General features: G+C 39.0%; 1 protein-coding gene across 7 annotated transcripts; it reads left to right on the top strand.

Moving 5' to 3' along the window:
* LOC122981771 (early nodulin-like protein 2) lies at nucleotides 1-27,910 on the top strand. Of its 7 annotated transcripts, none has more exons than XR_006403303.1 (8): nucleotides 1-607; nucleotides 1,140-1,481; nucleotides 1,716-2,042; nucleotides 2,451-2,603; nucleotides 9,146-9,303; nucleotides 9,771-9,952; nucleotides 12,564-12,596; nucleotides 12,670-13,248. XR_006403303.1 is itself a non-coding variant. In XM_044350521.1 (7 exons), exons 1-6 carry the CDS (start codon nucleotides 538-540, stop codon nucleotides 9,912-9,914), a joined length of 1,194 nt encoding a protein of 397 aa, XP_044206456.1. In that variant the 5' UTR covers nucleotides 1-537; the 3' UTR covers nucleotides 9,915-9,952; nucleotides 12,564-13,248. The 7 variants fall into 7 exon arrangements, 4 of the variants coding, with proteins under 4 accessions (XP_044206456.1, XP_044206453.1, XP_044206454.1 ...); XR_006403304.1 differs by having other exon boundaries at nucleotides 12,809-13,248; XR_006403302.1 differs by lacking the exons at nucleotides 12,564-12,596; nucleotides 12,670-13,248 and adding an exon at nucleotides 10,159-10,227 and having other exon boundaries at nucleotides 9,771-10,109.
* Nucleotides 27,911-27,977: the final 67 nt, after the last annotated feature.

Genomic DNA, 27,977 nt, shown 5'->3' on the forward strand with positions numbered 1-27,977 from the left:
AGGAGAAGTTATAATAAATACTGAGAATTAATAAAATGTCTTTATACCTTATAACTATATATTAAATGTTTATATGTTGCTCATAAATGGGGTAAAGTGATTATTCTTATCTTCAGTCAGCAGCTTCATCATGAAACCACTGATCTACACACATTAATATTACACTTGTTGTGTTCATATATATTAGACTGTGTGTATGTATTTATTTAATCTTCATTGTTGGATATCTCCTGGGATATTATACAGTATGTAAAGATTTTTATAAGGTCAATATATTGTGCTACTGACATACTGGAATGTTTGGTTTGTTGGTGTTTAATGGGTCTGAATAATTCCATAGAGGTCATATAGGTCAAATGATGGGGTCAAAAATAGAATTATTCATTCATTAATGTACCCTCAACCACCATCATCATCGTGATGTCGCAAACAGAGCGAGAGAGAGAGAAAGAGGAAGAGGAAGGAATGTTAACTTAAATCATCGTCAGCTTCCTGATTGATCAGACAGACATATAGAGGCAGTTCTCTGACAGTTTGATGATTTTCTGCATCAGGATCAAACTCAGAATGAATATCCGCCATGTTCTGTTCTTCTGCTTCTTATCAGGTGAGGACTGATTACCTGACTGTGTCTGTAAAGCTGCAGCACAAACTGCTTCTGGACATTCATTGTGTTCATTTTAACAAATGTCAGATTTGTATCACACAGGTTTTCATGTTGCTGTCATGTTAATTAGTTTTCCTGTCGTTCTCTAAATTATTGTGTTACTAATAACAACATCTCTATAATCTAATCTTGTAATTTAACTAAATTAAACATAATCTAATTTAACTAAACATATGAACCATCCATCATGAATATTTGTTGCTCATTAATGTGTTTGATATTAGAAAGTATGAAAGAAAAACATTGAAAAACAGACGTTACACAGAGACACTGTGACTACAACTGCAGCTACAAGTAGAACAACAGCAACTGCTGTACAGTCAGTGAAAACTTTGCTAATGGCTGCCTCTGTATCATCTCTGCTTCTCTGTGAACTGATGGATTAGCCCTCATTAATCTGCAGTCTGTTTACAGTAAGTCTACAATACACAAAGTATTGATCATCAGTATTCACTGTTCATCTTTCCAACAGCACTGCAGGATGGAAACACTGGACTCGTCAATGCAATAAACCTTTTTGCTGGAGCTGAAGGAGGAAATGGTTCAATTATTTGCTCCTTGACTTCATCTGGAAGCACCATGTTCTTCTGTAAAGGAAAATGTAAAGAAGAAGACATTCTCATTAAAACAGATGATGTCACAGCTCAGAGTGGCAGATACAGCATCAAATATAAAGACGGATCTTCTGGAAGAAGAACTGTGACTGTGACCTTCACACAGCTGACCAAGTCAGACTCAGGACGGTACAGATGTGGTTTGGGTGGATCTTCAGTCCCAGATTCTTATTCTGACTTTGACATCACAGTTATAGATGGTTAGTTTCTACTGAAAGTCATAAAACCTGATATATTTACTATGTTCATCCCATTCAATGATTCTGAAGCTTAAGAATAAATGAAGTCAGATAGAATTTAATTTAATTGTTGAAGAATGTGAGACGTTTATGATATATTGACTCAGTGTATCAATGTTGGATGAAATCATGACTCCAGACTGCAGCATCTTACAGGAAGTACAGACAGTAACTGCTGATTGTTCATCTTTTCAGCAGCAACGTTGGGTGAAAACACTCGTTTCCTCTTTGTAGGAACTGTGGGAACAAATTTCACAAAAGGATGCCTCAATACTGTCAATGGAAGCAGGAAGTTCTTTTGTAAGGATGAATGTAAAAAAGAAGAAGACATCCTGGTTGAAACAGAAGAGAACAGAGCTCAGAATGGCAGATACAGCATTGAATATAGAGAAGGATCTGTATTTGGACTGTATGTGACCATCACACAGCTGAAGAAGTCAGACACAGGACGGTACAGGTGTGGTTATGGCAGATCTTCGTCTCCAGATTCATCCAACACGTTCCTGATCTTTGTTGTAGATGGTGAGTTATATATTTTATTTTCTCTCCACATTCTGTTCAATGAATATCAATTGTTAGATGGTTAAATTATGAAAAATTGTGATCAACAATAAGTAAATATGTACGATTTTTTAAAACCTTTTCAGACATTTGTGCTTTTATGTTTAATGTCAGAAAACCAACCTGTGGATGTTATTTTCTTACTCTTCTGTAATCAAAAATCAAATAAAAATACTTTCTTGTGATTAACAGAACAAACCAACTTCAAATATTCTTAATCATTTACTTCATTAACATATTTAATGCTGCGTATTTCTTGTGTATGTGATGGATGCTGTCAATATGATCTTTCTGTCTAGAGCAGCATCTCATTTCTCTGCATTATTGATTCAGTATCTGATTGTTTCAATGTGTTTTCATTGTTCACAGCTCCAACCACTTCAAAACCAAACCGGACTCTCCGACCTTTTCCAACATCAGTCCCATCAGCCTCCACACCAACAACAACACAGAGTTTAATCTCCAGTTCAGGAAGCTTCACACCTTCATCATCTTTCCCTGAAACCACAGAGCAGTTTACAGGTACAGGACAGTTCATGTCTGTCCATCTGTCCATCACTGTCTCTCTGCAAAAACAGTCAAATTCAGCATAACAACGTTGTATAATAATAAATGAAGTGTATAGACTTATAAACAAAGTTCGGGAACCAAAGACCACGCCTTGTATGCATCCCATTTCCACACCACAGGGTATTTAGAGACACCACATCTGCTCCTCTCCCCTTTGTCTCAGCCTGCAAATACCCTGTGACACACCAGCATCTAAAAAAAATAAACTTTTCTTACTCACATCACGGACCTCGAACTGCTCCTCAACACTTCGGACGAGGACTTGTTAGACGTCCCAGAGATGTCCCCCGGCGTCCGATCTTTCCGGCAGCCTCGCCTGCGCTCCTCGGTCTCCCTCATCCAGGCTCCTCAGCCCCCATCCCGGCTCCTCGGCCCCCATCCTCCGTCAATGACAGTATCATCGAGCCCTCGCTCCCCAGCGGCTCCAGGGGAAGGTCCCGTACTCGGCGTCTGAAGGAAGTCACTCATTCCCGACGCTCACTCCAGCCTCGCTCGAGATCCCAGAGCCCGCCCAAGAGGACTAGCCGCCACATGCAGCGCTCTCCTTGCCACCAGCACACTGACCGCTCCTCGGTCCCAAACATGTCCGAGTGGACCGTCGCTCGCTTAAATGATATTATACTGCGGCAGAGGCTGGGTTCCCGGCGTTGCGCGCGTGACGATGTCCGTGATGTCATGGCACGTCGCTCTGCCAGACGCACACCTTCCTCTTCAGCCACCTCAGCCTCTCCAGTACAGGCTGCTTCAAACCGTATGCAGGCTCTCTCTGCTCCACAGCCATTTCTTCCTCCTACTTTCTCTTCATCCACACTTACATCCCACACATATACATCCCACCACCCCAGCATCCCTTCCTCCTCTCTGGCTCCTATCTCTGCTGCCCCTTCCCTCCCGGCCACCTCAGCTGCTCCTCCACCCGTACCAACCATGGCAGCCACTCAGACAGCACCAACAATAGCGGGCCCCAGCAGCTCCACAAGTTATACCCAACCTTTTCCCCCTCTTTCTTCTTTTCACCCTCCTTATCCCCCCCCCCCACGACCCGCACACTAGCATTACCTGTACTACAGCACCTGCACCTCCTTATCCAATGGCCTTACACACGGCCAGCCTCGGCCTTTTCCTGGCTCCCGCACCTCCATCCAGCAGCTACATCCTGGCACCGCCCAGCCACCAGTGCGCCCCCTAGCATCCGCCGAGCCCTCACCTGTGTCGCCCACCCTCAGGCAGCAGATCCTAACCGGTAATTACATTGACCTTGCTCAACTCATTTACCCTACATCAATTAATCCTCACATCCCCAGGGAACTGCTCACCTCATTCGGCCCTTTGGAACTTAAACAGCCACTTCCTGCCCGCTCCAAGGACCTCACAGTCGCCGAGTTTGCATTTGCTTTCTTGTTGTATAGGGACATAATTTGTTCAGCCTTCCTCGACCGCAGGTCTGAGCTCGATGATTACTTGTCGCTAATTCTCGACCTGGCCTTGCATTTCAGCGGCAACGGATTCTATTCTTACCATATCCTCTTTGCCTCCCAAGCTGCCGGTCGCTTCCAACAGTTCAACCAGGGCACATACTGGGGAATACTGGACCACGAGCTCTACTGCCGAGTTTTTGCAGCTCGCGCTTCTCTGCACTGCGAAATGTGCGGCGCCCCTTCCCATCCCGCTGCAGCATGCACCCTCTCCGCCCCCCTGCCCCGCGCCTCGGTAACAGACAAGCGAAGCCCAGCCATGCCATACAGCTTGCCATTGGCGGCTCCCCCACTATCCATCACCCCCAAACCTGCCATAGATCACCTGTCCATCCTTGGCCCCCTCCCTAAAGGCACGGACAGGAGAGGGAGATCTGTCCTCTACTAGGGAGGACGGATGATCTGCAATAACTTCAACGACCTCGGTTGCAGCTCCTCCAGCTGCAAATTCCTCCACACTCGTTCATTCTGCGGAGGAGCCCACGACAGAGCCACATGCCTACACAACCCGACAAAGCAACAGCTGTGTAAGTATCTCAATACCCCCAATGCTCTAGCCACCGCCCTACAAAACCATCCAGACACCCAGTTCGTCAACTTCCTCATTCAGGGCTTCACCTACGGTTTCCACCCGGGTCATACCAGAGTCCACTCACATATGCAACAACTTGCAATCAGCCCTGTCTGAATCCTCCACATTCGATAGACTACTGCAAAAATTAATATTATTACATTAATATTTCCTCCAGGCTGTCGAAGTTGTTTAACCTCAACTACACCCCTCTGCTGAAAAACATAGAAGATGATTTTAAACGCTGGACCAAGTTACCACTTACTCTTAGTGGACGCATTGCAACAGTTAAAATGAAAACCCTTCCACAAATCAACTACCAATTTTCATTACTTCCCATTACCCCCACTGACAACTGGTTTCAAACTTTAAAAACCCCTTAGCTGGTCTCAGCTGGTCTGGTCCCTGGACTGTGTCTGTGTTGCTGGGGGGGCTGGCTGTCGTGTGGGAGGGTGATGGTGTCCTCCCCTCCTTGGGCTCTGTGTGTTTGGCTCCACCCCCCATAGCCATATTAAATTAATTTAATTGATATAAACTCAAATAGATATAAATTGATATAAATTAATATAAATATCTAATTATTTAACCCATTTTGCTGTTATTGTGGCTGCCTCTGCTGCAGTATACTATCAAACAAGACTATTGTTGTATTGTTATTATTATCATTATTATTATTATCATTATAATTATTAACGCTCTCACCTTTTCTTTCTCCCCCTCACTTTCTCCCCCTCCTCTCTCTCTCTTCTTTTCTCACTTTCATTCATTCACTCACCCCCCCTTCCCTTTGCCCACAATCAATCCATATTGCTTAGTTGCTTTCTACATTTACTATCTTTTTCATTGTAATATGATGTTGTCATTGCTGTTGTTTGACATTATTTTTGTTTGTTTGTCTATTTGCTTGATTTGTCTTTTATTTATTTTTTTCCCTTTCCACTGTCTTGTTAACAGTAGCACCAATAAAAAAAAAAAAAAAAAAAAAAGACTACTACAAAAAGAAGTTGATGACGCCTTCATGATTGGCCCTTTCTCCAGCCCCCTTTTCCGTCTTTCAGAGTCAGCCCAATCGGAGTGGCAACCAGGAAGTACTCCGGGAAGAAGAGGCTCATTATCAACCTCTCGTCCCCCCACAGTTCCACTGTTCCAAGCATTAACAGTCTGATTTCCAGCCTGGACTTTTCCATGCAATATGCCAACATAGACCACGCCATTTCCCTCATCCGCCTTGCGGGCCAAGGAGCATGGTTGTCCAAGGTGGACATCACAAGTGCTTTCAAAGTCCTCCCATCCACCCCGACTACTGGCACCTCTTCGGAGTCTCCTGGAAGGGTGCATACTATTTTGCCGTTCGTCTCACGTTCGGCTGCAAGAGCAGCCCGAAAATTTTCGACTCATTGTCTGAAGCCCTCTGTTGGATTCTTTCCAACAATTATAAACTCCCGTACGTCATCCACCTACTTGATGACTTCCTCACGGTCACGTCACCGTCTTCGCCCCTGTCATACGGTCTCACTACAATGACTTCCGCATTCACCGATCTCGGCGTTCCCCTGTCTCCAGAGAAAACAGAAGGCCCAAGCACATCCCTGGAATTCCTCAGCATCACCCTCAACTCCATTACACTCCAAGCATCTCTGCCTACTGAGAAACTCCACCGCATTTCTCTACTCATTCAAAACTTTCTCATGGCCAACACATACACCAAATGTCAATTACTCTCACTGCTGGGCCATTTCAACTACGCCACCCGCATCATCCCTCAGGGCTGATCTTTCTTGTCACACCTTCTTTCCATAGCCACCGCCGTCCCATCCATCCACGACCACGTCACACTAGACAGCGCGTGCAAGATGGAACTAAAAATGTGGCACCAGTTCCTCTCTTCCTGGAACGGCATGTCTTTTTACGACAACCACGTCACAGACGCCAGTGACATCCAGCTATACACTGACGCCGCCCCTTCAGTTGGCTTTGGCGGTTACTACTGCGGCAGATGGTTCTCAGCCGAATGGCCACCTGACTTCTCTTCCCTGGCCCCTTCCTCCACCATTTCAGAAATGTACCCGATAATCATCGCTGCCATTCTTTGGGTGCACGAATGGTCCAAAAAGACCATTGCCATCCACTCTGACAACAGCGCCGTCGTCGACATCCTCAACAAAGGCCGGTCACACAATCTGGATATCATGCAGTTCGTGTGCAAGCTAACATTGGTTTTAGCCCAGCACCAGTTCATCATCTGAGCACTCCACATCCTAGGTCACAAAAACGCAATCGCTGATTCACTCTCTCATTTCCTGTTTCAGAAATTCAGACAACTAGCTCCAGCCTCCAACCCTCTTCCAACTCCAGTCCCTCCGTTTTCAGCCACAATCTACAACTGAACCCGCAACTGGAACAACTGGTCACCAGTTCACGGGACAACATCATCAACAGCGTCACCCCTTGAACACTATCTTCATACCTCACCGGCTGGAATTCCTTTAAAGCCTTTCACGTCTCCCACGGACTCCCATTCCCTTCATTGGACATTCTTACCCTCTCCTGCTTCATTATATCCTCCCACACTCAACTCAAGATCAAGTCTTCCACCATACGGACTTACCTCAGTGGAATCAATTTCTTTGTTAAATTGATTTCCGGAGCGCCATGGCCAGCCTTGTCCCACTCTCATATTAATATGTTAACCAAAGGTCTCCGCAAGGCGGAACCGCACCCCACACCAAAACGTTCACCCATGTCCATGTTTTTACTAGCCTTTTTTGGCTTCCTACGCTGCTCAGAAATCACAGCCCCTTCCTACTCCTTCGATCCATCACTACACACCACATTGTTCGACATCTCTTTCCACTCTTCAGACACACTCATCTACCACCTCAAACGCAGCAAGACCAACCAGTCGGGTCAACCTCAACCCATCTACCTTTTCCGCCTAGATTCATACATAAGTCCTTATGAACCCATACACGTGTACATCAATACAAGACTAGCCAACCGAGCTTCCCCTCAAGACCCTCTGTTCATCATGGAAACGGGAAGGGTAGCAACACGTTTTTGGTTCCATCACCACATGCGCTCGGTACTTGCCAGATCCGGCATACCCCCTGACCAGTTCTCAGGACACTCGTTCCGTATCGGAGCTGCTTCCACTGCCTCTAGACAAGGTATTCCCGACAACATCATCAAAATCCTCGGCCGTTGGTCGTCTCCCACCTATCATACTTACATCCGTCACGACCTGGATAACATAAAGAAATCCCATTCTCGCCTCTCTGGTTGAAGTCTCTTTGGGGGCTTCGTACAGATGCCAGATCATCGAGACATCGAGTCTCAACCCCCTTGTTCCCACTTACCTGCCTGACGTCGACGTCTCTCCTCCTTACATCTATCACTCTCTTATCCACTCCCTCCTTCCCCTCTTTCCTGCCTGCTCTTCTTTCTCCCCATCCCTTGACCCTCATCCCCTCGACCCTTACCCCCTCATCCCGCATCCCACGACCTCGACCCTCAACCCCACATCCTCACAGCCCCGACCCTCCGCCTTCCCCCATCCATCCTTCCCTCTCCAATCATCCCTCTAACTATCCTTTCTCCTTTTCACCCTGCTCTTCCATCACCCCTCCAATGAACCATTAAATCCATATTCTAGAAGGAGTGGTCTTGGTTAGTGAATAACAAGATGGTCCAACATGTGTTTCAGCACATAAGACAGTTCAGCACCTAGAAGAAAACATTTCACATTCAATTTTACAACAAATTTCCTTGTTATCATCACGCCTGATGTTTAAACACATCCTATGTTTCTAATGATGTAAGATAATTATTAATTTGTGATGTCAGCACATGACAAGTCAAGAAACATTCAGACCAAAGTCTTTGGGATTTTTTTTTCAACAGGAAGATCTCATTTTTGATAAAAGTTCTGTGTAGTGTTCTTGTAAACAAGGTTATATTTATATCTAGTGTTACTCACCAAAACATGTTGTGTGTATCCTTTAGGTCCAACATAAGTGTTGACAATGAAATTAATGACGAGTTGTAAACCCTGTGAAATGTACTAATATTTGCAACCCAAATATGCTATTGTTGTCCAATTGCAATAAAGAAAAACTGTTAACTGTTCAAGTGGATTTTTTCAATCATAAAATATTTGCAAAGCTGATTATATAAAGTATTTTAAATCTTGCATTGCTTGCTGTCTTCTCTCCTGCTTTTGTTGGTGCATTGCTGCATTTCTGGGGGGATGATGTGAAACCACTGGCAGGATTGTGTGTCACGTCAACCATGTGTGCACAACGTAGATCCACATGCAAAAACAAGCTACTTGTGGTCAAAAACTCCATAGGGAACCTTTAAGCTTCTAATACAAGACAAAAGATGCCAGACTTTTAAACTTCTACATATTTCTCTTTCTTCTCAACCCGACTCCCATGTCCCTCACCCAGGTTACTTCTTGCCTCCGGCTGTAATCGTGCCTGTGATTGTTGTGCTGTTGACTGTTGTTCTGCTGCTCCTCTACAAATTGAAGATGAAGAGGAACTGTGGTTTGAACACCAGTGGAACCTCAGACAGCAGAAACATGGTGGTGAATTTCTATAACCATGTATGTCTCATTCAATTCAATTCAAAAATACTTTATTCATCCCTTAAGGGGAAGCACGTTTGCAAACAAGTACACATATACAATTCATTCACACACATTTAAAAACCTACAAAATACAAATATGACAATGTCAGAAAAAAAATCTACGAAATACAAATATGACAATGTCAGAAAGAGTTTAAACACACAAGGAATAATGGCAGTGGCCCTTGTTAACATGTTAATTCTTACTGTTTGCAGACATGTTATTTTTGCAGTTAGGAACAAACAATCTCATGGCTGCAACTACTTAACTACTGTGTACAAAACTATAATAAAATAAAATCACAGTTACTGTTAATAGACCTCTGGCCTGCCGAGTTGTTATCATTAAAATATCAGCAAACAATTGAAGAACACAATATCTGGGATGTTACCCTGGTTATTGCTATATTTTACGTTTGATGTCATTCCTGTTTTATTTTCAGTTATCTGTCAGCAATGAGAACCGTCCTGTCATCAATGAGAACTGTCCTCCAGTCTCCTCGTGTGAAGACAACATCTACCAGAACCTGGATCCAGACAGCAGGGATCTGGACCAAAACTACTCTGCACTCACAGCAAACAAATGATAATGTTGGGATTTGGATCTGGATTCTGTACTGTGCAGGTTAACGTGCTGCAAAGTTCTAGTTTTTTCCACTTTCTTTCTTCTTTTTGTTTAATCAGCAGATATTATCTATAAACATGCTATTTTTCACCTCTATGCTGATGATACACAACTGATCATGTTTCTTCTTACTTGCTTATTCTGAAATGTTCATTCTGTCTTCATAAATGTAGATGTTATTTGATATTGTTCTTCTACCCTTTGAGCCAACTCCGTCTCCTAGAAATTATGTTCATATTTGACTAAATTGCATATTACAGAGCATTTAAAAAATATTCAGACTCTACTTTTTCACATTTTGTTATGTTGCAGTCTAATGCTAAAATCGTTTAGCCCTCCTATTGTGTTAGGGTCAAATTTAACTGGTTTTCATATTTAGATGTGTGAAACATACTTTTAATTTCTGATCTAAACAAGGCTTCATTACATTTTCTACAATGGCCTACTGATGACATTTTCTTTTGTTAATGTATCTTAAATTTAATTGAATTTTAATTTTACAGCACAGACACTCCTGAGCCCTTTTCACAATAACATCTGTACTGTCACTAAATCTCAATCTGTCATCAAACACAGTTCCCAAGTATTTGTCGGTCTGGAGAAGTTCAACACTTACTGAATTCAAGAATGATTGTTGGAACTGTCTGTGTGTTTTGGTGAGATTACCGTTTCTTTAGTTTTGAACACATTTAAGTCTAAAAAAGATCTCAATCTTTAGACAGGACATGACTGCTGCTCCAGCAGCAATAGGAAGGTCTGTGTCCACCATAGTGAATCATTTTACAGCCAGTATGTGTGTACCATATTTCCTCTAATAGTGGCTGGTTGTCAATTAAAAGCCAGGTCTCCGATAATGGCAGGGGTTTGGTCGACACAAACAAATAAAAGCCGGCCCCAAAAAGAGGCCGGGGTTGATAAAAAAGGTGGATAAACTCCTGGTGCCTGTTATATAATGTGCATGCCAGTTAAGCATAAATAATAGTTACCTGGATGTAGCTCCAGTTCTATGAGTACATGTGTGGTAATGCAGTGACAAAAATTTAACAGAGCAAACGGAAGCAGATCAGAAAGCGAGGAGGCTTTGTACTAAAATATGAGCAAATATACTTAGGGTTAGGGTTATACAGGGGGAATTATAAATAAAGGCCTCTCTCTTATATAAGTCTACTTCCAATAAAGGACAGGTACCCTCTGCAGTTGAAGTAATCAACTATTAGTGGAAATATAGCAGTATTGAAAAAGACACTTAGACACAGAGAGCTTTAACATTTGATTCAAATTATTGTTGCATCATACATTTTCCAGCCTGTAAACATTAAGTGTCATTTTATAATGTGAAAAAAATGAGAAACTTTTAATGAGGTTTATCAGAACTTCTTTAAATTCTTGCTAAATTCACTTAAAGGACTCAGTTTCTTGACAGTGTGGAGCTTCAGGAACCCAGTCTCTTTATTCAGAAAACCTCTTCTGATACTCTTAGATCATATAATTAATTTCATATATCCATTTTCATGGGTGACGTGCTGTTTGTCCACATTTGGCCAGTGTGTACTGTAACAAACCAGTTAAGACAACAGAAAGCAGAACCCTCACGCAGACACTCTGACAGGCGGGTTGAGTGAAAGACAGTTTTACTTTTAAATTCAATAAACAGACTTCTAGTTGACAATCTCAACTAAAGGCAGTGAAGTAGGAAGGCAGGTAACCACAGACACACAGCAGGTCAAACTGGATCAGCACAGCAGCTTTGCAACACAGAGGATCTGGAAAACTGGTAGTGACCATATGACCATGTTTATTTTGCTCTGATCCTCTAATGAATGATTACATTTGACCTACTTTAGCTAGGTTAAGTTTGGTTTTACTGTTTTCTTGACCGAATCTTTTTCATTTCCCAACACACTAAAAGAATTAATTTCAAGTCAGCTTCAAATCAGTGTTCATGGCTGACACTTTCAGAGTTTTAATAAATGCTCTTGGTAGATGTATTTCTTAGGCAAGTAAAGTCTACATATGTATAAACCACCATAAATCTTAAATTAATTTGCAAATAGCTTAGTTAATCTACAAAAGATAAGGAATGATAGTAATATAAATATGTCTTCATAGGAGAAGTTATAACAAATAATGGGAATTAATAAAATGTCTTTATACCTTATAACTATATATTAAATGTTTATATGGTGCTCATAAAAGGGGTAAAGTGATTATCCTTATCTTCAGTCAGCTTCATCATGAAACCACTGATCCACACATATCAATATTATACTTATGTTCATATAGGTTAGACTGTGTGTATGTATTTATTTCATCTTACATTTAGATACATTTACATTTTTCATTTAGCAGACGCTTTTATCCAAAGCAACGTACATCTGAGACTGATACAACACAAGCAGGGATCTAGTCAGGAGAGAACAACGCGAGTATTAGTTTCTCTATATTGTGTAAAACACAATAATTAGTGTTTTTCACAGAGCTGTAACAGAATACACATGGCACAAATGACAGAGAGCATAAAAATATAGAACAAGGATTCTGTGACACCAATTTCATGTGATCTCACTAAATGTGTTTTCTGTCATCACTCACTGTGTTAAATGCTTTTCAGGAGGAAAGAAGTCCGGCTCCACCACCACCAGAGGTAAATCTATCAGTCAATCTACTATTCCAGTTTCAGACCAATAATAATGATACAAATCTTATACATCTTGTAGATCCTCCTCTTTTCACCACTGTGAGGCTGACTGACATGTGATAAGAACAGAGGCCACTAGAGGTCGCTGCTCCGTCACTTTTCACTTCTATAATGTGTTCCATGTGAGATGACTGACTGAAGCTGTGTTTTTCTAACAGGAGCAGACCCTTATGTAGCAGGAACCGGGTCCATCAAACAAACAGTAACAATTACTTCATCAGTTCCTGGGAGAACTTTTGTTCTGCTGAGTTTAGTTTGAACTTTCCTCTTGCTTGACTCACAATCTGTTATTTACTCACCTTTTCCTACTTAGATTATTTATTATGTTTGATAAATGCTGTTTGCAATTGATCCATTTCATTTACTGACATGTCAGATGTTCTAGTCTTTGTTTTAGATTATTTCTTTTGAATGATTTGATCAGTGATATAATTACTGTATTAGACTCATAGTGATGATTGCATTTTATTGACTGCTTTTCACTTGTTCTCTAAAGAATAATTTAGATTCAGATTGTTTTAAGTTAAATGTTTCAGTTTCACTGTTTTGATTTTCATTTAAACATTAAGTTTGATTGCATTTTATTTATTCAGTTTATATTTTTATGCCGCATCTTGATTGTTAATTTTGAATTGATTTAAGAACATATTTACATCTTGATTTTAACCTTTAAGTTTTTCATCATTTGCATCTTTAATAATTGATTGATTCAACTTTGATTGAGTCAAACTCTATAGAGTTTTTATTCCATTGATTAAGATCTGTATTGTATTATGGATAATGTGACCAATATATGGTTAAAAAATAAAATACGTTAATACTACAGTATAAAGTAAGTGGTATTTTGATTTCATCATATAGCATTTGGCAGTGATTACATTTCACAATTAAGTATTAGATTGGTTGATCCTCACCTCAACTTTGACAATAACATCAGCAACGTTACTAAAATAGCCTTTTATCACTTGAGAAACATAACAAGAGTCAGACCCTGCCTCTCCCTAGAGGATGCTAAAAAACTGACTCATGCCGTTGTACTCTTATGGTTAGATTATTGCAACACACTTTATACTGGTTAGCCAAAAAAAAACTATTGATCAGCTGCAACTCATCCAAAACTCAGCAGCAAGAATTCTAACAAAAACCATTAAAAGAGGTCACATTACTCCCATGTTAGCATCTTTGGACTGACTCCCAGTAATGTTGAAGATAGATTTTAAAATTCTTTTAGTTGTTTTTAAAGCTCCGAATGGGCTAGCACCTTCCTATCTGTCAGATCACCTGTCGGAGTACGTTCCAAATCGCTCCCTCAGATCGCATGGTGCCGGTCTGCTGAGGGTGCCACCGCCGAACAGCAAGAAGTATGGCGATGCTGCCTTCTGTTGTTATGCACCAAGGATTTGGAACATGCTCCCTCCTCATATTAGACAAGTGACCTCGCTTGACAGTTTTATGAAGCCCCTTACGAAAAAAGCACATGTGAAATTCAGTCTTTCACATGTGAACTGAGACATTTCACATGTGATGTTGTGATTTCACATGTGAACTTAAAATTCACATTTGGAAATCACATGTGTATCTTAAAATTCACATGTGAAAAAGACAACATGTTTTCAGCTTTACATGTCATTGCAAACTTTACATGTGAAAAAGATAATGTCACATGTGAAGTGAAACATTTCACATGATGTTGTGGTTTCACATGTGAACCTAAATTTCACATTTGGAAATCACATGTGTATCTCAAATTCACATGTGAAAAAAAAAAGTTTTTAGTTTTATATGTGAATGCAAACTTAACATGTGAAAGGGATAAAGTCATGCATGAAATGAAACATTCACATGTGATGTTGTGATTTCACATGTGATAAAAGACATGTTTTGAATGCAAACTTTTATATGTGAAAATCACCATTTCCTATGTGAACTGACACATCTCACAGATTGATTTCACTTGTAAACTCAAGAGCTTTCCCTTCCATATAAACTGAGACATTTCACATGTGACATGATTTGGAATGTTATAAAAAACGTGTCAAGTTTCAAGAGGAATTTAGATTTTTGGATTGAAAAGGTACTCTTTGTAAAATGTTCTCTTCCTGGACATTTTGCTAACGCCACCTAAGTGTATCGAGTGTATTAATAAAAGTATTGAGCCACGGAGCTCGCGCTTCCCGCCCATACACTCTGGGTTCCCCATGCTGCCTTCGGGACCTCATGGAAATATTACAGTTATCGAGTGTAATACATAAATGATCATAAACGTGAACAACAACGGTCTCACAAACGCATGTATTACTATAATATGTGAGATGTCGCATTTATAGGCTGTAAATAACGTATCCCATGTCCGTTTCTGATGTTCACTAAGGAGCAATAGGGTAGGTTTATTTTTGTAATACCGTTTATATATTCCGTAGTTACATGTCTGACTATTTTTTTCATTTCATTTAATCCATGTTAAGTTAGTAAAATCTGCACCCAAAAATACTTTACATAACACGTTTATTATCCTCTGCAAGTAAACGTGAGACAAGCTTTTGATGAAGACAAATCTTGGATGGTGCACATGAATGCATCGTCATCTTTGACCGTTGGAAGCAGATTGACGTCACAGACGAAGACAGAGAAATGGATCGGGACGTAGTGATTTATCGGTTCGATGACGACTAAATTAGTATATTTAAAGAAAAATGTGTATCAAAGAAGAAAATGCTGAATGACTCTGACTTGATTGGGCTGTTGGAGCGCAGCTCCGCCGACAAGGGGAGGATGGCGAAAATACCCAGCAACGGTAAGTTACTGGCAGTGAGTGGTGAGTAACTGATAACTTAAAACTAGCTTAACGCTAACGTTACTTTGACACCATGCCAGCTAGCTAGTTAGATGCTAATAGTTGTAACATTAAGTCGTATGCTTTTATAAGTACATAAATATGCTGTTTTGTCACGTTTTTTGCCACGTTTAATTGCTTGTTCGGTGAAATCATTCGTTGCATAGCTTCATCTGTTAATTTAGCACGGTGTAACGTTACATCGACGTTAACTTTAAGTTACTCCGTGATTTGCACAACGTTATCATTAACGTACAGATTCAAAGTACCATTGAAGAACCTCAGAAGGAAAATCAAAAGGCATTTTTTAACTTAACCTACCTGTTATCCAGCAGCAGAAATTATTTCTTCCACCTCATTTTACTCTCTCTCTCTTCTTTCTTTTGAGTATATAAATATAATAACGTCTCAACTCAACCGGTCAAGGCAGATGGCGTCCACCTAGAGTCCGCTGCTGCTGGATGTAGTTATAGTTTTTAAATGCATGATCGCAAACGTGATCATTTATGACGTGAGATACAGTTGAGTTATGATTGAAATAGGGTGGGATTGATAAAAATCATATACATGTTTTTAACAAAGTATTTATGTTTTCTTTTTTTTCTATTGTCATTATACTAAACAACTAAGACTCAGTGTCTGCCTGTGGCTGCAGATTTGTGGTGATGTGTGTCCATCCTAACAATAATATAATCTCACTGAGAAGCTTTTTGTCCATTTGTTTAGAGTTCAGCCTTTTCAGAGCTATGATATAAGCAATGTTACTTGCTGAAAGGACAAAGATTCATCAGCACACACTTTGATCTATATTCCATTTCCATGTAATGGTCCACAATTTAAAAGTTTTTTCCAATTATTTGTTATTTCATGTATGTAATCTTTGTTCATTGTATTTCCAAATTTTGATTTTTTTTCCTCTGATCTGGCATGTCTCAGGTAGGGGTTGAAATTGAAATAGTCTTTGTATTTTTACAAAACCTGTGCAACATCATTATCCTGAAACCATTTACAGTGCTTTCCTCTTGTGATATGAATCTTATTTTCTTTCTTGCAATATTTGTCTTTCTATTTTGACAGCTCAAGTGTAAGGGCACTTTCCAAGTACTGGAGAGGCAGACATAAAGGCCTGCATGGCCCAGAAGCTTAAAGACCTGAGGGTTAAAAGCCGGAGTCAGAGGTAAGCTTAATTCACCAATAGTTACCTTGCTACAGATACTTTAATCACAGTGTCATCCTTGATACCACTTGTCATTGATTTCTTTCATTCCAAAATAATGTGAGATGCTAGGGTTTTCTGTAGATCAACATAAGGTATTACCTAACATATAGTGGGATTTGATTAATACTGAACTCATCAGAGGAAACAACTCAAAACCTACTTCTATGACCTTTTTATCTCTATGATTTGATCCCTTCTCTAGGATTTTATTTACTTTCACTCTTTTACTATGTCTTAATTGATGTTTATCCCGTTTTAATATGTGTATGAATGTGTATGAAAATGAAAACCAAACACAACATGAGAGAAAGAGAAATGAAACAATTGAATGGGAGAGAGTAACCTAACTTCCCTTTATGAAGTAATGTCTAGTTGTTGAGAAGGGTGGTGACGAGGATTCACTGTGAGCTTGTTTGTCTTCTTAAGAATTACTTTCAACGACTGACCTCTAGTTCCCCTCTCAGGGTTAATCCCAACTGCCCTGGAGTGGCGGCGGCGGGGGGGGGGGGGGGTTTATAAAAATGTATTCTGTATGACAAACTTCTCTTTCAGTTTATTAAATCCCTGCAGCATCTGATGGAAGCAGAACAGTTGATAATGATAATAATAATAAATTAATTTAATTTATATCACACTTATCAAAACAAAGTCACAAAGAGCTTCACATAATCACATAAAAACACACATAAAAATAAAAGAGCTAAATGAACAACATAAAAAGCCAGCCTAAAAATACTAAAAGCTGTTAAACAGAATAAAACTAGAATCAGGTGAAATCATGGAAGTTGGTGCAATAAAAGTACATTTTGAGCTTAGATTGAAAAAAAGCCACTGACTCAGCCGGCATTATTTCCTCAGGCAGGAGGTTTTTCAAAGCTGTTGTCTTCAGCCGGGAGTCTGGAACCGATAGAAGGCCCTGCTCAAGGATCTCACAGTGTGAGCAGGGTTGTACAGAGATATAATGAGGAGTCAGACCATTCAGTTCTTGAAAGTGATTATAAAAACCTTGAAATCAATTCTAAAATGTACTGTAAGCCAGTGTAAAGAGGCTTAAAGTGGGGTGATGTGTTCAAACCTGTTTATACTGGTTAAAAGCCGGGCAGCTGAGTTCTTCCTTCATCATGAAGAGTTTGGTCACGTTAGCTTGTTTAGAAACAGCTCCAAAGACTAATAACAGTGATAAGATAGTAAATTCAAATTCAAATTCAAATAAGCTTTATTGGCATGACAGATTAGAAACCTACATTGCCAAAGCAGTACAGAAAATTACAAACATTGACAGATGATTGATGATTATACAATAATACATAAAACAATAATATTAAATACAATATAAAAAAAGGCATTTTTACAGATGTAATCATACAGAAACATTTACTACAGAGTTTATTTCTCTCAGATTATGACTAGATTTAATATATTTTGCAGCTATTACTGCACATTGACTTTTCTCCCCACATAAATAGGACAGTTTCTAAAGATCAGGGAGGTGGATAAATTCAGGATATATATGATTTATTTTTTCCAAAGAAAACCTTTTTCAAATCCTTATATTTGTCACAGTATAATAGGAAGTGAGATTCTGTCTCAACTTCCCCTTTATGACAAAATGAACACAGCCTGGCCTCCCTGAGGAGCCTGTTCTGCCTGTGACGGCCTGTTTCTATGGCCAGGCTGTGTCCACTCAGTCTGTACGTTGTCAGCATTTTTCTCAGATAGTAACTCTCAGGAGAGAAGTTCCTTGTACGGTAAATGCCACTGAGCATGTGCAGGAACGATGACAGGACTTTGCACTGAAGTTCTTTGAGAAATTATCAATGTAGCACAAAGTCAAGACATTGTGATATGTAGCTGTTTGTACACACAATAATATTGTTGGAAAAGTGTAAAAGAAAAAGTATTTAGTGTGTAGTTGCCCTTTAAAGTTGTAATGCCTCCATTTTTCACCAACAATATTTGTTTGTGTTGGACTTTGGGGTGCAAGTACAGTATATGGCTACTTCCTGGAGGTAATACGTGCCAGTCAGTCAGCAGCTACCACGTCTTGAAGCTGAAGAACATTAAAGTGCCACAGACAGCCGCTAGCTGCTCCAACTGACTCCCATTGAAAAAGCCTCAACTTCTCTCTAGAAATACTAAGTCAGTCATTGTTTTCAGGGAGCCTTTATGGTCTGAATCTCTAAATTCAGACCCTCTAATAAGTGTGCTGGTGGTCATTTCGGGAATTATTGCTCTGTTAATAAGATCTGAAGACTTATAGTAGCTTTGATGTCTGCCGTGTGGGTGTTAATTGACAGCTGTGATTGACAGTTGGCTCCAGGACTCACACTGAGTCAGACAATATTTCACTAAGTTTAATGTTACTTGATGACGATACCTGCAACAGAATTGGCACTAAAGAATAGTTTGCTTATTTTTTGACAGCACAATTTTACACAGCCACAAAATGTGAACAAGTTCACACGTGCTCCATTGTGCATTTATTTCTGAAATGACTACAAACTTGTAAATATTTTAAATTTCAAATAAAAGTCAATGGAAACTGAAATGTATTGCAAGAAATCTACAACATGACCTGTCTCTCAAAATGATGTAACATAGATGAAGGCAATAAAGCCTGGGATCTGCATGTTTCAGGCTTGATCAGTTTTACTGTTTTTATAAAATTGGAGTAATGTTGCTTTTGTGCTGTAAGCTGTGGTGCAGTGTGGCTCTTTTAAAACACCTCGCAACATCTACAAATTTTGTATCAGGATTTGACTCAGACTTTGGTTTATAGATCTAGTGCTAGTGCTAATTGTTTTTAGATGTATGACGTGAAAATGCAAATGTGTGTTTAGTTTAGTCTGATTGAGCCCATCCTGAATACAGTGAAGGCCTAAAGTTTCATTTTTGTACAATAAACTATGTGTTAATGTTGCTCTGAACAACAGTTCCTTTGTTGTGGTAGCATCTTACTTTACACTTAAAAAATTAACCAAAACCAACTATGTTTGTCAAAGCTTCCTAATTTCCCAAACCCTTTCTGTGCTACAAGTATATAGTTCATTATTTTAAAGGCCAAGTTATGTCCTAAAACAGGTGGGCACTGATGTTTCAGGAAGTATGACTGAGACAGGGGGGAATAGTGCATTTTCCGCAATAGTGCATTTGTTATTATTAGTAATGAATTTAATCAGATCCACCAGGATGGCATGACTTTTTTATGATTAACATTTTATTGAAATTTCAGATGGTGCACAAGCATATATGTTGATAAGGATGGTTAGACATCCAGCAGCATCAGTGTTTATACTAGTATGGAAAGTGTGAGGATATCCGCAGTACATATTGTCCACTATCAAAGAGAAACAAAGACAGACCACAGAGGCAAAGAAGCAAACCGCCAAACCAACAGAAACAGAACTGAGAAAACAAAAAAACCCAAAACAAAACAAAAAAACCACATGAAACAAAACTATATCATAGCACGTTGCATACTCAGCGATACTGGGCGCAGCGTTGATAATGAAGGGGCACTAATATGAACCCCCACCATAGATGAAGAAAAGGCTGACATGCAAGGAACCGAGGTAGTGATACTGAGAGGTACATGTAAACTTCTGGGACCCTGTGCCCCATCCTGTCATGTCCCTTAGTCCTACCCCCTAATGGCAGCTAGGTAACGTTCCCATTTCAGATTGAAACTCTCCACCCTATTCATGAGTCTGTATGACAAGCCTTCCAGTGCTGCTAGCCTACCCAACTGGTTGTGCCATAGATTGATAGAGGGGGGTAATAATAAATGTACGGCCCAGCATCAATGCAGTCTGTACCCATTCTGCATCATGGGATGGAAGATCCTCGAGTAAGGAGGGGTTAGGATGGCATGACATTAAAACCAGCAGATTTTTTAACTTTCACATCCTCAAATGTAAGATCACATTTTTTCAGTGGAAAATGCCCAGAAAGAGGAAACATGCTGACAGATAATCTATATAAATATCTATCTATATCTGTAAAAACCAGATATCCCTGAAGCTTTCTGCTTCTGTCAGCATCTTTCCTCTTTCTGGGTATTTCCCACTGAAAAAATGTGATCTTACATTTTATATTCTGGGGCTCTACTGGAATATCTTTGCATGATTTCCAGTTAAAAACTCCTTATTTATCTTATACTGGCCCAGAGTCATGTTTTGTTTTTTTTTCTTCCAGAATACAAAAAAATTTTAAAATATTTGTATGAAGCCCACTTTTTGTGCTCTCACCGAATAACGTATTTGTATTCAGGCACACCCCTAGTGTTAAAGGTATAGTTTAACATTTTGGGAAATAAGTTTATTAGCTTTCTTGATGAGGGTTAGATGAGAAGACAGACAACACTCTCATGTGCTCGTTAAATAGTTTAGTATCAAGACTGGAAACAAAATCTGCTGAGTCCTGCATATGACCCCTGAAGGGCACGTCAGATACAACATTTATCATTTTATTTGGTTTTATTCATTTTTTAAAATCTTCATTTAACCAACCTGGTTAAATAAAGGAGGAACTGTGCTGCCCTCCAACACATCTGTCATCTGTTTAACAGAATATTTACAAGCTGGAGGTACTGGAATATGTTGTGTGGTTACATACAATTAATTTTCCCCCACAGATTTTGTCAGTTTGTCTGTCAGTCACATCACATGTTGTTTTCAGCATCAGTGAGCTGTAGTTTTAAGCAACAATACAACACAGTGTGTGTGTGTGTGTGTGTGTGTGTGTGTGTGTGTGTGTGTCTTCTTGGTTTATAAGAGCGGTTGGCAACCAGCTTATTAGGTGCATTAGGTGTAAACTGGTCGAGGGTGCTGACATTCACTAAACTTTTATATTAAATTCAAAGAAGCAAAGATTTAAAAGTGACTTCAGTCAGAGCTGTTCTTACTGCACATCAAAGCAGCTGCATCATGAAGTTTACAGTTTACTTCTCCCAGTCATTTTACAGACAGTATGTGTGTACCGTATGTCCTCCAATACTGACTGGTTGTCAATGAAAAGTCGGGCGGATAAACTGGTGTCTTTCAGAGTTCTAATAAATGCTCTTGCTACTCTTTCTTAATTTACAAATAGCTGTGTTATTGTAAAAAGAAAAAAGAAAGAAAGAAAAGAAAAAGAAATGAGCAATATATTTTAAAGCTCATGAGAAACCTTGAGAAGCAAATTGATGGGACCAAACACATTCATTGGTGTGAGTTAACGCCCAGGACACTTTGGTTCTGAAGGTTGTCTGATGGGTTTTAGAAATAAGGAAGTTTACTTTTACACAAAGAGGAACACACTCCTCTCACCAAGTCTCAGTTAGAGCCAAAATATCTCTCACTGATCTATTTTTCTTTCTCTGAACAAACACTTCACTGAATATTTTCTTATTGCTTCTTTCAATTTGTTTGATTTATTATTTAAAAATCTATTGGTAACACTTGACTTTAACATCGTTCCCATTTATCATTTATAAGTTGTATATTGATATTTAATAAATGTTATAACTCCTGTTGGAACCCAGAAGTGTTTGCTGCTGTATAAACTGATAATGAATGACAATATAGTAAAACTCAGTTATAATAATATAAAATATGTCTTCATAGGAGAAGTTATAATAAATACTGAGAATTAATCAAATATCTCTATACCTTATAATTATATATTAAATGTTTATATGATTCTCATGAATGGGGTAAAGTGATTATTCTTATCTTCAGTCAGCAGCTTCATCATGAAACCACTGATCTACACACATTAATATTACACTTGTGTTCATATATGTTAGACTGTGTGTATGTATTTATTTAATCTTCATTGTGGGATATCTCCTGGGATATTATACAGTATGTAAAGATTTTTATGAGGTCAATATATTGTGCTACTGACATACTGGAATGTTTGGTTTGTTGGTGTTTAATGTGTCTGAATAATTCCATAGAGGTCATATGGGTCAAATAATGGGGTCAAAAATAGAATGATTCATTCATTAATGTACCCTTAATCACCATCATCATCGTCATCATCATCATGCTGCAAACAGAGAGAGAGAGAGAGAAAGAGGAAGAGGAAGGAATGTTAACTTAAATCATCGTCAGCTTCCTGATTGATCAGACAGACATATAGAGGCAGTTCTCTGACAGTTTGATGATTTTCTGCATCAGGATCAAACTCAGAATGAATATCCACCATGTTCTGTTCTTCAGCTTCTTATCAGGTGAGGACTGATTACTTGACTGTGTCTGTAAAGCTGCAGCACAAACTGCTTCTGGACATTCATTGTGTTCATTTTAACAAATGTCAGATTTGTATCACACAAGTTTTTATGTTGCTGTCATGTTAATTAGTTTTCCTGTCGTTCTCTAAATGATTCTGTTACTAATTACAACATCTCTATAATCTAATCTTGTAATTTAACTAAATTGAATGTAATCTAACAAAACATATGAACCATCCATCATGAATATTTGTTGCTCATTAATGTGTTTGATATTAGAAAGTATGAAAGAAAAACATTGAAAAACAGACATTACACAGAGACACTGTGACTACAACTGCAGCTACAAGTAGAACAACAGCAACTGCTGTACAGTCAGTGAAAACTTTGCTAATGGCTGCCTCTGTATCATCTCTGCTTCTCTGTGAACTGATGGATTAGCCCTCATTAATCTGCAGTCTGTTTACAGTAAGTCTACAATACACAAAGTATTGATCATCAGTATTCACTGTTCATCTTTCCAACAGCACTGCAGGATGGAAACACTGGACTCGTCAATGCAATAAACCTTATTGCTGGAGCTGAAGGAGGAAATGGTTCAATTATTTGCTCCTTTACTTCATCTGGAAGCACCAAGTTCTTCTGTAAAGGAGAATGTAAAGAAGAAGACATTCTCATTAAAACAGATGGTGTCAGAGCTCAGAGTGGCAGATACAGCATCAGATATAAAGACGGATCTTCTGGAAGAAGAACTTTGACTGTGTACATCACACAGCTGACCAAGTCAGACTCAGGACGGTACAGATATGGTTTGGGTGGATCTTTGGTCCCAGATGGTTACTGTGACTTTGACCTCATAGTTACAGATGGTGAGTTTCTACTGAAAGTCATAAAACCTGATATATTTACTATGTTCATCCCATTTAATGATTCTGAAGCATAAGAATAAATGAAGTCAGATAGAATTTAATTAAATTGTTGAAGAATGTGAGACGTTTATGATATATTGACTCAGTGTATCAATGTTGGATGAAATCATTAGTCCAGCAGTCAGACTGGTTGAACTGGGCAGCTCCCAGTGTGACTCTGTGGATCTGTGTAAATGTGAAGCAGGAAATATTGTGATCAGACTGCAGCATCTTACAGGAAGTACAGACAGTAACTGTTGATTGTTCATCTTTTCAGCTACAACATTGGGTGAAAACACTCATTTCATCCGTGCAGTAACTGTGGGAGGAAGTGTCACACAACAATGCATCAATACTGTCTATGGAAGCAGGAAGTTCTTCTGTAAGGATAAATGTAAACAAGAAGAAGACATCCTGGTTGAAACAGAAGAGAATAGAGCTCAGACTGGCAGATACAGCATTGAATATAGAGAAGGATCTACATATGGACTGTCTGTGACCATCACACAGCTGAAGAAGTCAGACACAGGACGGTACAGGTGTGGTTACGGCAGAGCTTCGTCTCCAGATTCATCCTACACGTTCCAGATCTTTGTTGTAGATGGTGAGTTTTATATTTATAATTCTGTCCACATTCTGTTCAATGGATGAACGTTGAATGGAAATTGAATAAAAAATGAATTTCAAAAAATTTGAAGTGGTTAAAATAATGAAAAGTTGTCATATTTTCATTTAAAATAAGAAAGAATTAATTTTGGGGGTGACCTGATAGTTGAGTGGTTATCACATGGACACTAACACCCTGAGCAGCGAGTCCTCAGTTTGATTCCCAGCTGGCCGAACTGTCTGCTGCATGTCATCCCTCTACTCCCCACATGTCCTGTCTCTCTCCACTATCACTATCAAATAAATCCATAAAATGTCCAAAAATGATCTTAAGAAAGAAAATAAGAATTCTGAATACAAAATTTACAGAGTGGATGGAAATGACATGACAGAAACAAATATCTGTTTTTTCGGGTCACAGTCAGAAGTTGATTTGTGACAACAAGAGGAGTGTTGAGGTTGGCGGAGTCATACTAGTTGTTCAACCTGGGACCTTTTCTATATTTCTATTAACATTAGGTAACATAGAGAAGAACGGTTCCTCAGGTTCCTTAATGTTCAAGACATCATACTCTAAAATGTTTCTAAAGATGAAACTCATTTGTAGAGTCACAAAGTAATCGGATGTAAAATGTGTTGCCTTTATAATGTTAGTTTTTCAATTTACAACAATCAGTTTGTACGATTTTTAAAAACCTTTTCAGACATTTGTGCTTTTATGTTTAATGTCAGAAAACCAACCTGTGGATGTTATTTTCTTACTCTTCTGTAATCAAAAATCAAATAACACGACTTAATAATAATAGAACAAATTCACTTCAAATAATCTTAATCATTTACTTCATTAACATATTTAGTGCTGCGTATTTCTTGTGTATGTGATGGATGCTGTCAATATGATCTTTCTGTCTAGAGCAGCATCTCATTTCTCTGCATTATTGATTCAGTATCTGATTGTTTCAATGTGTTTTCATTGTTCGCAGCTCCAACCACTTCAAAACCAAACCGGACTCTCCGACCTTTTCCAACATCAGTCCCATCAGCCTCCACACCAACAACAACACAGAGTTTAATCTCCAGTTCAGGAAGCTTCACACTTTCATCATCTTTCCCTGAAACCACAGAGCAGTTTACAGGTACAGGACAGTTCATGTCTGTCCATCTGTCCATCACTGTCTCTCTGCAACAAAACGTCCTCTTAAAACAGTCAAATTCAGCATAACAACGTTGTCTAATAAGAATAACAAGATGGTCCAACATGTGTTTCCGCACATAAGACAGTTCAGCACCTAGAAGAAAACATTTCACATTTCATTTTACAATAAATTTCCTTGTTATCTTCACGTCTAATGTTTAAACACATCCTATGTTTCTAATGATGTAAGATAATTATTAACATGTGATGTCAGCACATGACAAGTCAAGACACATTCAGACCAAAGTCTGAGATGTTTTTTCAACAGGAAGATCTCATTTTTGATAAAGGTTTCCTGTGTAGTTTTCTTGTAAACAAGGTTATATTTATATTCAGTGTTACTCACCAAAACCTGCTGAGTGTATCCTTTAGGTCCAACATAAGTGTTGAATATGTTTCCTCAATCATAAAATATTTGTAAAGCTGATTTATATAAAGTATTTTAAATCTTGCATTGCTTGCAGTCTTCTTCTCTCCTGCTTTTGTTGGTGCATTGCTGTGTTTCTGGGCAGGTTCCTGCATCCTGTAGATCAGTGGGATGATGTGAAACCACTGGCAGGATTGTGTATCACGTCAACCACGTGTGCACAACGTAGATCCACATGTAAAAACAAGCTACATTTGGTCAGAAACACATCCCCCTACTCTCTTTCCCCACATGTCATGTCTCTCTCCACTATCACTATCAAATAGAGCCATAAAATGCCCAAAATTATCTTAAAAAAAGAATTTTGAATACAAAATTTAAAGAGTGGATGGAAATGAAATGACAGAAACAAATATCTCTTTTTCGGGTTACAGTCAGAAGTTGATTTGTGACAACAAGAGGAGTGTTGAGGTTGGCAGAGTCATACTAGTTGTCCAACCTGGGACCTTTTTTATATTTCTATTAACATTAGGTAACATAGAGAAGAACGGTTCCTCAGGTTCCTTAATGTTCAAGACATCATACTCTAAAATGTTTCTAAAGATGAAACTCATTTGTAGAGTCACAAAGTAATCTGATGTAAAATGTGTTGCCTTTATAATGTTAGTTTTTAAATTTACAACAATCAGTTTGTACGATTTTTAAAAACCTTTTCAGACATTTGTGCTTTTATGTTTAATGTCAGAAAACCAACCTGTGGATGTTATTTTCTTACTCTTCTGTAATCAAAAATCAAATAACACGACTTAATAATAATAGAACAAATTCACTTCAAATAATCTTAATCATTTACTTCATTAACATATTTAATGCTGTGTATTTCTTGTGTATGTGATGGATGCTGTCAATACGATCTTTCTGTCTAGAGCAGCATCTCATTTCTCTGCATTATTGATTCAGTATCTGATTGTTTCAATGTGTTTTCATTGTTCACAGCTCCAACCACTTCAAAACCAAACCGGACTCTCCGACCTTTTCCAACATCAGTCCCATCAGCCTCCACACCAACAACAACACAGAGTTTAATCTCCAGTTCAGGAAGCTTCACACCTTCATCATCTTTCCCTGAAACCACAGAGCAGTTTACAGGTACAGGACAGTTCATGTTTGTCCATCTGTCCATCACTGTCTCTCTGCAACAAAACGTCCTCTTAAAACAGTCAAATTCAGCATAACAACGTTGTCTAATAAGAATAACAAGAAGGTCCAACATGTGTTTCAGCACATAAGACAGTTCAGCACCTAGAAGAAAACATTTCACATTCAATTTTACAATAAATTTCCTTGTTATCTTCACGTCTGTTTAAACACATCCTACGTTTCTAATGATGTAAGATAATTATTAACATGTGATGTCAGCACATGACAAGTCAAGAAACATTCAGACCAAAGTCTGAGATGTTTTTTCAACAGGAAGATCTCATTTTTGATAAAGGTTCCCTGTGTAGTTTTCTTGTAAACAAGGTTATATTTATATTCAGTGTTACTCACGAAAACATGCTGAGTGTATCCTTTAGGTCCAACATAAGTGTTGAATATGTTTCCTCAATCATAAAATATTTGCAAAGCTGATTATATAAAGTATTTTAAATCTTGCATTGCTTGCGGTCTTCTTCTCTCCTGCTTTTGTTGGTGCATTGCTGTGTTTCTGGGCAGGTTCCTGCATCCTGTAGATCAGTGGGATGATGTGAAACCACTGGCAGGATTGTGTATCACGTCAACCACGTGTACACAACGTAGATCCACACGTAAAAACAAGCTACTTGTGGTCAAAAACTCCACAGGGAACCTTTAAGCTTCTAATACAAGACAAAAGATCCCAGATTTTTAAACTTCTACATATCTCTCTCTCTCTTCCTTCCCAACCAGACTCCCATGTCCCTCAACCAGGTTACATCTTGCCTCCGGCTGTAATCGTGCTTGTG

This window comes from Thunnus albacares, chromosome 5 (genome assembly GCF_914725855.1).
Source record: "Thunnus albacares chromosome 5, fThuAlb1.1, whole genome shotgun sequence".
NCBI classification, from domain to species: domain Eukaryota; kingdom Metazoa; phylum Chordata; class Actinopteri; order Scombriformes; family Scombridae; genus Thunnus; species Thunnus albacares.